At 57.5% G+C, this 9,957-nt stretch overlaps 2 protein-coding genes across 3 annotated transcripts; one reads left to right on the top strand and one right to left on the bottom strand.

Annotated features, from left to right (window-relative positions):
- Positions 1–208: 208 nt before the first annotated feature.
- LOC111143457 (family with sequence similarity 167 member B) lies at positions 209–1,702 on the bottom strand. The gene is made up of 2 exons (XM_022497214.1): positions 1,289–1,702; positions 209–635 (listed from the first exon to the last, which is right to left on the bottom strand). Exons 1-2 carry the CDS (start codon positions 1,547–1,549, stop codon positions 405–407), a joined length of 492 nt encoding a protein of 163 aa, XP_022352922.1. The 5' UTR covers positions 1,550–1,702; the 3' UTR covers positions 209–404.
- Positions 1,703–3,419: 1,717 nt separating this feature from the next.
- LOC111143195 (myotubularin-related protein 9) lies at positions 3,420–9,955 on the top strand. Of its 2 annotated transcripts, none has more exons than XM_022496733.1 (10): positions 3,420–3,858; positions 4,036–4,144; positions 4,439–4,507; positions 4,622–4,795; positions 5,308–5,534; positions 6,950–7,111; positions 7,275–7,416; positions 7,499–7,719; positions 9,428–9,579; positions 9,663–9,955. In XM_022496733.1, exons 1-10 carry the CDS (start codon positions 3,428–3,430, stop codon positions 9,785–9,787), a joined length of 1,812 nt encoding a protein of 603 aa, XP_022352441.1. In that variant the 5' UTR covers positions 3,420–3,427; the 3' UTR covers positions 9,788–9,955. The 2 variants fall into 2 exon arrangements, with proteins under 2 accessions (XP_022352441.1, XP_022352439.1); XM_022496731.1 differs by having other exon boundaries at positions 3,422–3,858; positions 4,382–4,507.
- The last annotated feature ends 2 nt before the right edge of the window (positions 9,956–9,957 follow it).

The raw sequence follows: 9,957 nt of genomic DNA, 5'->3' as shown, positions 1-9,957 counted from the left end.
TTCAGGACTTCAAGTTCTTGCCCAGTTCTGAACTTGCTAAGAGGGGGAGACAGAGCTGGAGCTGGGAAAGAGATGGGATCCATCTGTTCGCCTCTACCCCCAGCCCAGGACTTCTCTCCTGTAGTGGAAGCCCTGGCCCCAGCTACAGACAACAAACACACAGCAACCTTGGGCCCGAGTAAATAACTGTGGAAACCTTGATGGGAAGCACAGAGGGCCTTTATTGAAGAGCCTGGGGGTGCGTGAGCTTCTCCCCTTCCTCCAACCGCCCCTCCCCTAGGGCAGCAGGGGTGACAGGATGCTGGAGCTTTATGCTCCCAACGGAGTGACAGCCCCCCAACCCTCCCATCACCCCTTGCCAGGTGCTAGGGCCTTTGAGGTCTCAGGAGGCCCGGAGGTGCCCCTCAGCAGAGGGTGAAGCGCCGGGCACTGATGTTCATGCGCGTGAGGCCGAGGTGCCGCAGCGGCGGGGCCAAGGCTAGGCCGGCCCCCGGCTCCAGCTCCAGCTCCAGCTCCGCCTCGTCCAGCAGCTCTCGGTGCAGGTGACAGGCTTGGTCCACCTTCAGCCGGTGCAGCTGGGCCCGCAGCCGAAGCAGCTGCCCGGCCAGCTGCTGGTCCTGAGCCCGCATCTCCTGCTGTGGCCGAGAGGGGGCGTGAGACCGCTGTACCGGTCCACAGCTGCTCGCGTCAGTCTTCCCTTCCTGTCAACACCCTGGGTCTTTGCACAGGCTGTGTCCTCCCCACCCCCTCTCGTCCCAGCTTGATCCCTCCCGGTGGGTCAGATCCTGCTCTAAAACTAAGGGGCGATTGTTAGACAAATACAGGTGCTTGGGGGCCTCACCCCAAGTCGACTAAACTCCAGTCTCTAATTTAGAGGCTAGACATCTTTTTGTTGGCACATATGGGGTTAAGAGCCACCTGCATAATGCTGGCCTCCTCAGCTTCTGCCTACAGTGTGGTCAGTGCCTCATTTTGTCCTTCACTGCGTCTTGGAGGTATAGCAATTCTCAGGTTCTCAGGGTAGGAGAGGCCATGCCCCCCAAAGGGCAGGGATCTGTCCCCCCAGCCTACAGAGCCAACTACAGGAGTAGTCGGCAGTAGGTAGATTGGATGGAAACTGCTTCAGCAAGTCTCCCTGAATAAGTGACTGGACAAGTCCTTTCATGACTCCTTAGCCTCCAGAGCCACAGGAGTGGGGCGGTTGCTGGAGGTGAGGTCTGTCCTTGTCCCTTCCCCAAGCCCACGGTTCCTGGGTCCCAAGGATGACTGTCCACCCCACCCGACTCACCAGCTCCCGTCGGAGCCACTCAAGGGCAGAATCCATTGAGTCGAAGCCGCAGAGGGAACTGGGACCCCCCATCCCAGGTCTGGTTTGGGCCCTGTGCCACGCCTGGCTCTGGACCCGGGCCGTCCACTCCAGGTACGAGGGCCGCCGCGTCTGCAGCCGCAGCTTGGCCGTCAGAGCCTTGACAGAGTCCAAGCTCTCTTCCTCCTCGTCCTCTTCAGTTTCTTCACCTACTGCCTGGAATTTCAGCAGCCCTAGGGACATGCTGGCTTTGGGGTGAGTGACGGGTCAAAGCTACAGCTCTGGGAAAGGCTGGCAGTATGGCTGGGGGGCGGCGGCGGGAGCTGAGGGGGACAGAACTGTGCCAGGGAGTATGTGATGGGGACTGTCCAAGGTGGGTCAGGGAAGCCGAGTGTGTCAGGGTGGGTGAAGAGAGAGGTATATGAGGCCAACTGTGCAAGGGCTGGGATTTTCCTGGCCTGCTAACCCGGGAGCCACGTGATGCCATCCGGATGGGGGCAGGAGGAGTCCTGCTTCTCCTGCCCCTTGGATGAATTTTATTGTCTTTGCCCAAAAAGGAGACACCCAGTTCCCAGAAAGGAAGTTGCTCCAGGATGAGAAAGGCATCATCCACGCTAGAGTCTTGGCCTTCTTCCCAAGACCCAAGTTAAGGGGGGCTGGGGAGTGGATAGAAGGTTGATGAGCTGCCCTCTGTCCTCATGACATTTGGACAAGTCACTGACTCTCTGTTGGGACAGATCAGTGATTTCGAGCTGTACTCTAAGGACCTTAGGTTCCCTTGGAAATCCCTCAAGGACTGTGTGTGGGTTAAAGGCAGAGCTGTAGATGGGCTCCTAGACCCTCCCTCTCCCTGCCCTTCCCAGGGCTTCAACCAGAGCTCTTCCCTTTTTTAAACTTTGTATTGAAATATAACAGATCCACAGAAAACTTTGCACATCATAAATAATGACATGCCTTGCTGAATTCTCCTGAACTAAGCCCACTTGCTTACCCAGCATCCAGATGGAACAACAGAACATTCCCAGTGTCCAGGAGGTGCCCCTGGCCTGTCACTGCTCTCCCAATCTCTAACAGCAGTGATTAGTTTTGCCTTTTTGTGTACTTTCCAATGGTTCTCAAACTTTAGTGTGCATGGGCATCTCCTGGAAAATGTATTTAAGGCGATACATGGGGGTGGGGCTGACAATTTGCATTTCTAACGAATTCCCATCCCAGCTGGTCTGGAATTTTACAACTTGTACTCCTTTATGTGTGGCTACTTTCACAGCTCATTCCGATTTTATGTTTGTATTATGGGTGTCCATCTATGATTTCTTTTCTTTGTGTGTGTGTGTTTTTTAAAAGAAGGGCTTTGCATACATGCATGTGCATGTGCACACACACACACACACACACACACACACACACACACACACGCAAGCAAGCCTGCAACCTAGTGGACCAAACGGCCCTTTGAAGGCAGGTGTCGGTCTTATTCTACTTAGTAATCACTGCTTAACACAGTGTAGGCATCAGTGTTTAAGGAATGAAAGAATTAAAAAAACAAATGAAAGCGTAATTGAATGGATTCATAGATGGATGGATGGGTCCTCCAGTAAATCCTTTCACCTCTTGTGGTTTACCAGCTTAGGTGTGTCTCTTGCCAGCCTGAAAATCCTAATGAACAGAACCTTCCTCAGTCATCCTTGGGTCCCCTCACCAAATACAGGGCCCAGCTCCGTGTGTGGGCAATTCATATTTGGTTGAAGGATGGAGTGGTAGAAGACGGGGCTTCCGAGGGCAGGACTAAGCCAGAAGCAGCCCCCGTAGAGGGCGCCTTCAGGCAGGGACTTCCAGCTGTGGTGGGGGAGGGGCGCCAGCTACACAGCTGCTTGCTTTTAAGGTGGACTAAGGGATTTCCCCCACCCAGTCTCAGCGGTAGGGGGAGGAAGCAGACAGTTTCCAGTTTCACGCCCACCCTTTCCACCCTTTCCACCAGGGTACAAAAGAAGAAATGGTAATATTTCTTTTTTAAGTCAGCGAGAGTGAAGGCACCTAGGTTAAAAAAAAATGTTGAATGCCACCTGAGACTGAGGCATGAGGTAAAGGGCTTTAAGCAAGATTATTCTCCCCATTTCACAGATGGATGAAATTGAGTTTTCCTCAACAGGGTCTGGCTGGGGTCCTCGCTCAGAGGTGCTGGCAGTAGGATGGGGAAATTCCTGTGAAACTGTTCGATGGCTTCTTCCAAGGGGCCTCCTTAACAGCTGTCCTGCCGGCGTCGCCAGCTGCCCCGCCAGTTCCTGTCCCTTTCCGAGCCCGCGCTCGCCCCGCCTGACGCTCCTGGAGTCCGTCCTTCTGCTGGGCCCCAGGCCCACCACAGGCGGAATGGAGTTCTCGGAACTGATCCGCACCGGCCGGGCCCAAGCCAAGCTGCTGCGGGGTCCGGAGGCGCCCCCACTGCGTGGCACGCTATGCGTCACCGGCCACCACCTGCTGCTGTCGCCAGGGCCTCAGGGGACTTCAGACCTGTGGCTTCTGCTGTTGCGTAGTGTAGACTCCATCGAGAAGCGGTGAGACGTGGCGGGGGCGTCCCCGTAGTTGCGAAGCTCGCGGCTCGGCAGAGGAGGGGGAAGGGCAAGCGCAGTTGGAACTGGTGCCCCCTTGTATCACGTCCAATCCTGATAAACTCGTTTCTCCTCCCCTCGTGGGGGGCGGGGGATTCTAAGCCGAAGCCCGTCCATCCCCAGGGTCTCCGGTGACTCCGGCACCATCACGCTGCGCTGTAAGGACCTGCGAGTGTTGCAGCTGGACATAGAGGGCGTGGAAGCCACGCTGGACATCGCCCGTTCCATCGAGGTGCGCCAGCGGTGCTCCCGAAGCCCTTAAGTGATCCCTATTTGGTAATGACGGGAGTAAACGGGCTCCTGCGCGAGGAAACTCAGCATCCGGTGTTATCCTGGCACACAGCTAACTGCGAGGGATGCAGGGTGGTCTGGAGTACGCGCAGAGGAGGGAGCTGCGGAGCGGAGGGGCTGGGAGGGCGCGAGTGAGACGATTCCGACTTGGCCCAGATCCCCCGACTTCCTCCCCCAGGCGCTGTCGTCCTTGGAATCGGTCATCACTTCCTTTCCGTTCTTCTACCGTCCCAAGGGCTTGAGATTGGGCGACGCCTGGCACTTCCACCCACCCGAACGCTACTACAAGCGGGTAGCTCGCGAGGTGGGTGCGGTCGTGGGGGCCAGCGGTTGTGCGAGCGCGGCGCCTGGAAGGGGCGTGAGGTCCGGGCGCTCACGGAGTGCCCTAACCCGGCCTTCCCCTCTGCCTGCACCGCAGACCAACGCCTGGAGGCTGAGCGAGGTGAACGAGGACTTCAGCTTGTGCCTCAGTTACCCCCGCGCCGTGATCGTGCCTCGCGCTGTAGACGACGATGCCCTGGCGCGCTGTGCCCGCTTCCGCCAAGGAGGCCGCTTCCCTGTGCTCAGCTACCACCACGCTCCCAGCGGAACCGTGAGCCCGCCCCTCCCCAGAGTCCGCCACTAGGAACAACTGAGGCCCTTCTTGGCCCTTTTCCGCACCGGCCGAGCCAGTTAGCCGCGCGCTTGCAGCCCAGGCTCCTGCCCTTTGTGGCCGCGCTCCATCCTCCCCTCCAACGGGCCCCGCCCCCTCCGTTCCGCCCGCCCTCCCCGGACTCAGACCCCGCCCCTCTCCCCCGCTGAGGAGTCTTGCGGATCTGGGCCCGGTCCCCGGCCGTTCGGGTCCCTGGAGTCTAGTAGGGTCTTTGTCAACCCTGGACCTGCCCACGGTCTACTCTTAGGGTCCCTTTCCCCTTCGGCTACACCCCACCCAAGCCCGGGCCAGCGCCTTGTGAGTTCCGCCGCTAGGGGACCCTGCCCTCCAGCCCGCCCCTGCCAGCTCGAGACCCGCCTTAGTGTGTAGACCTTCCCTAGGGGCTCCCTGAGCGAAGTCCCCCGGCCCGGGCTGGGTGTCTATGGCTTCTGGAGTGGAGTGCCCATCCACAGGTGCTGCTACGTTCCAGCCAGCCTCTGACTGGTCCCCAGAAAAGGCGCTGCGCTGAGGACGAGGAGCTGCTGCGAGCCGTGCTGGCGGGAGCTCGCCCTGGAGCCCCGGGCTTCATCCTGGACACGCGCTCTGCTCAGGCCGCCAAACAGGCCCGTGTGACTGGGGGTGGCACCGAGGCCAAAGCCGCCTACCCTGGCTGGAAACGGCTGCACCGGCCCCTGGAGAGGTGAGAGGTCTTTCAGTCCTCTCCTGGGCGCTCTCCTACCGGACCCTTCAGGGATACGTGTGTGTAGGGGGGAGGCAGGAGGAGTAGGGGGGTGTGTTCCAGGAACCTTGGGGACTGTTAGGCATTTCTGGGTAGCCGTCCTATCCGGTAAGCATCCCCACTTGCACACCCCCAACTGACAGAGCTCATTCCTCTCTAGGCACCCGAACTCTGCCTGGAAAGAAAAAGTGTCTCTTTACATTAAACTGACACTTGTCTTTGTCTTCCAGGAACAGCTTCACCACACACACACACACACACACACACACACACACACAAACACATATACACACACACACCTCAGCTCCCCATGGGTCCCAGTCCTCCCCTGCAGCTCTACCTGCACAGCCGTGTCTATCTAGGCAATGGTAGTACCAAGAGCAGGTCCTCAGGGAGTTTCTGTGCTTTGAGGAGAGTGGAATACAAAACCATTTATTCCTTTATTCAACCAGCATTGACTGAGCCGGGAGGCAGAGACCGTGGGCAGCCCAGACCTGGTTTCGAGATCAGCAGTATGAGGGCAGTTAGGGTCCGGTGTGACAGAGCTGGTGCCCCTCTCCTGTGTGTAGGGAGTGCAAAAAAAGTTTCCCTGAGAACTGGAGGCCTTAGCTGACACCTGGAAGAGGAGGAAGGGCCAGAGAGCAGAAGGACGTTCCAGGTGGAAGGAACGGCCAGTGCACAGGAGCTGAGCCTCGGGTCATTTGTCCTGTTCGGGGAGCTGCAGGCACTTCGGAATGGTGGATGTGTAGAGTGTGGGGCAGAGGCAGAGAGAGCTGGGGCTAAAGGGGAATAGGGACCAGAGCAAAGGTCTTGAATGCCATGATTATGAGCTTAGACTTTATCCTAAAGGTGGGGGTGGGGGGGTGAATTGCAGGCTTTTACTCAAGGCTAGAAAAATCTCCATGAGATTTTCGGGCAGGAGGTCACATTGGTGATCTTGAGCTGAGCAGTTCCTGGGAAGCAGGAAGAGGGACCAGAATTCTAAGAGGGTTGTGTTTCTCTTGTCGGACTGGGACTCCCCAGGGACTACCGTGTTGCTCCTATCAGACTGGCCTACAACAGTACTGGGATGCTTCCATCAGACTGGGGGTTTCTCAGGGCATTGTTTCCTAGGAGGGTTGTGTGACCACTCCCCAGGTACCCCCCAACAGACCAGGTCTCCCCCAAGGGGTCTGGGGTCTTCTCCATCAGATTGGGGAGTCCTCCAAGATATGGACTCATTTCCATGAGATTAGGTGGGCTCCCCAAAGGGTCCTGTGTCCCTCTTGTCAGATGGGTTCCTCTTTGTCTGCATTGTTGGTCTGGAGCACTTGTTCCCAGGCTGTGCTCACCAGAGTTTGGTTGGGGATGGAATGACCAGATTCCCATTTGTACAGGGGACGGCCCCTACAGGAGAGTTTCGTGCGGCTGGTGGAAGCCTGCGGGGACCTGGAGCAGAGCATGGACGGCTGGCTCAGTCAACTAGAGGCCTGCCACTGGCTGGCACATGTGAAAGAGGCCCTGAGCACCGCCTGCCTAGCAGCCCGGGGCGTGGAGAGGTAAGCCCCCTGCCACAAGGCAGAGAACAGGGCGGACAGCAAGGCCCTCAACCCCTGGGCACAGTAAGCACGGACAGCCTGGAAATGGGTCCATTTGACTCCTGGCCCGGCCACCCCAGGCTGGGAAGGACTGGCCACTGTTCTTAACAGCCCTGGCCCACAGGGAAGAGGCCTGCGTCCTGGTGCACGGGGCTGAAGGCACGGACAGCACCCTGCTGGTGACTTCGCTGGCCCAGCTCATCCTGGACCCCTTGAGCCGGACCATGACTGGTTTCCAGGAGCTGGTGGAGCGTGAGTGGATCCAGGTAAGTGGCCGCTCAGCCCCAGCCCCGCCCCTTCATCCAGAGACCCTGCTTCCTTGTGCCCATCGCTCTGCCCCCTCCCCAGGCCGGCCACCCCTTCCAGCTGCGCTGTGCCCACTCGGCCTTCTCCCATGCCTGCCCCAAGCACGAGGCACCCACCTTCCTCCTCTTCCTGGACTGCGTGTGGCAGCTGGGCCGCCAGTTCCCGCTGTCGCTGGAGTTTGGGGAGGGGCTGCTGTTGGCCCTGTTTGAGCACGCCTATGCCTCCCCTTTTGGCACCTTCCTCTGCAGCAGCGAAAAGGAGAGGTGAGCGAAGGGGCTGTCACGGTGGGTCAGGGGCCAGGCGCAGGCCAGGCTGCGTCAGCGCCGAGGTCCCTAGAAGACATCTTTCCCTTTTGGCTGAGTTTCTCTTTGGGGAAAACTCTTGCATGTTCTCTCCTCCCCTGCCTCCACATCTCACCCCCTTCCCCCTAACTTCTGCAAACCCAGATTTGAATGGGCCCAAGGCTCATTCTTCAGACCTACCCACTCTCTTCGGAGCCGAGAACCAGTGCACCCCTAGCTTAAAAACAAGGACTGAGGGCGCCTGGGTGGCTCAGTGGGTTGAGTCGCTGCCTTCGGCTCGGGTCATGATCTCAGGGTCCTGGGATCAAGTCCCGCATCGGGCTCTCTGCTCAGCAGGGTGCCTGCTTCCCTTCCTCTCTCTCTGCCTGCCTCTCTGCCTACTTGTGATCTCTGTCTGTCAAATGAATGGATAAAATCTTTAAAAACAAAACAAAACAAGGACTGAAGGGGAAAGTTGCTGCCAAAGAAATCACTTCCGGGGCTCTCTGCCGCTCCGCAGGGTTGATTCCAGTGAAGCGAGAGTAGAGGTTGGAAATGGAGTCGAATTGTTTGGGCTTAACTTCTGGCTCCCATCACTCACCTGCTGGGTGATCATGGAAAACGTGTTTCCTGTCAGTAGCACGGAGTCTTCTAGCAGCCGGCATGGAGGGGTGAGGGGGGACGTGTGGATTAGCCAGGTTAAAGCATGGGAAGTGCTCAGCGCAGTTTCCAGCAAGGTGGACACCCCAGCAGTAGTGGTTCTTACAATCTGGTTCGCCTGTTGCTTATGCTCCCAAGCCCCCCAAAGCCGTCTTTCTCTCATCAATGTGATGTGAGGGAAGGGAGGGCCCAGTCCTCTCCTCACTTCTGTTGCCACCCCCCCGCCCACCCCGCCCCCCACCCTACAAGGTTGTTTTCACTGACTCCACAACTGGGTCACCCAGCTGAGAAACCATTGTCTTTATGTACCTCCCTCTCCTGTCCTCCATATATAGCCTTTCTCCTAAAACTTTCTTATCTTGGCCTTTCCTGTCAAAGGGTCCTCCTATTAACCCCACTCCAGACCCTTCTTTCCATGTAGGCTGTGGGAACAGCCGCCACACTGTTCTCTGTCACCAGTTTAAAAAATTCACTAACAAACAGGAGAGCCCGGGCAGCTCAGTTGGTTAAGCATCTGACTCTTGATTTCGGTTCAGGTCATGATCTCGGGGTCAAGAGATCGAGCCCCGTGTTGGGCTCCTCAGTGGGCTCCATGCTGGACGTGAAGCCTGCTTGATTCTCTCTCCCTCTCCCTCTGTCCTCCACACCCTGCTCACGCTTTCTCTCTCAAAATGAGAAAAAAACAGAAACCCAGCAACACTCACTTGGGCCCATTCCCACTTTCTTGCTCTTGGCCCTGTATTTCCACGCTTTTGGACACCTGGTGAACTTCTGCGGACAGAACCAGCCACGGGGCCCATTCTCAGTTACCTTTCCTGACACTTCCAGGCAGAGCTAAATGATCTCCTGAACTAGAACTTTGTCTTGTTCTACTTTATTCCAGTGCCCAGTTCAGGATGTGACTGGCAAGAACCTCTGCAGGAAAAAGGGGAGGTTGTCACTGCCCCCAGGGTGGCAGTCACCCTAACCAGGGTCCCCAGTCCAGAATCCCAGAAGGCATAGCTTAAGTCTGGAAACTCACTCCCTACAGATGCCTGTGTGAAGTGAGGACTCGAACCCACTCCTTATGGTCTGGGCTCAACCAGCCGAAAGTGCGACGGAAACTCCGGAACCCGCTCTACGTCCCCAATCCCTTGGCCATCTGGCCCTCTGTGGAGCCCCAGAGCCTGCGACTGTGGCAAGGTGACCCCCCCTCCCCCACCTCCTCCCCTGGGCAGCTATTTCCTCTGCTGAGCTTCCTTATCTGTCCTCCTCCTCCTCCTCAGGCCTGTTTCTGCGCTGGATCCGCCCGCCTGAACCTTCCCAGGTGGCTTGGGAGAAGGTGTGGCAAAGACTGGCATCTAAGGAGAAGACAGAGGGCTGTGAGCCAACCTCTAAGCCCCAACTTTAATTGCTGACTCCTTGGATAGTGGCTGAGATGTTCAAGACCCCTCCAGGTCCCTCAACACCTCTGGACCTTGGATGAGGGCGCCTGCTACCCAGCCTAGTCCAAAACATACCAAGACTCCAGGTTTCAAGTGTCTGTAGTGTAAGGAGGTCTAACTAATAAAGATGTCCTGA

The sequence above is a fragment of the Enhydra lutris genome, unplaced genomic scaffold (genome assembly GCF_002288905.1).
Source record: "Enhydra lutris kenyoni isolate GAN:26980312 unplaced genomic scaffold, ASM228890v2 scaffoldscaffold9, whole genome shotgun sequence".
In the NCBI taxonomy this organism is placed as follows: domain Eukaryota; kingdom Metazoa; phylum Chordata; class Mammalia; order Carnivora; family Mustelidae; genus Enhydra; species Enhydra lutris.
Note: the sequence above shows the minus strand (reverse complement) of the source record. Positions and strands in the feature narration are given on the sequence as shown.

Bases quoted from the DNA above. Each gene is read 5' to 3' on its own strand.
- LOC111143457 (XM_022497214.1), bottom strand. From the start codon at position 1,549: ATGTCCCTAGGGCTGCTGAAATTCCAGGCAGTAGGTGAAGAAACTGAA. The intron at 636-1,288 runs GTGAGTCGGGTG...TCTCGGCCACAG, and splicing joins AGTGGCTCCGACGGGAGCTG to CAGGAGATGCGGGCTCAGGA.
- LOC111143195 (XM_022496731.1), top strand. From the start codon at position 3,428: ATGGATGAAATTGAGTTTTCCTCAACAGGGTCTGGCTGGGGTCCTCGC. The intron at 5,535-6,949 runs GTGAGAGGTCTT...CCATTTGTACAG, and splicing joins CTGCACCGGCCCCTGGAGAG to GGGACGGCCCCTACAGGAGA. The intron at 9,580-9,662 runs GTGACCCCCCCT...CCTCCTCCTCAG, and splicing joins GAGCCTGCGACTGTGGCAAG to GCCTGTTTCTGCGCTGGATC.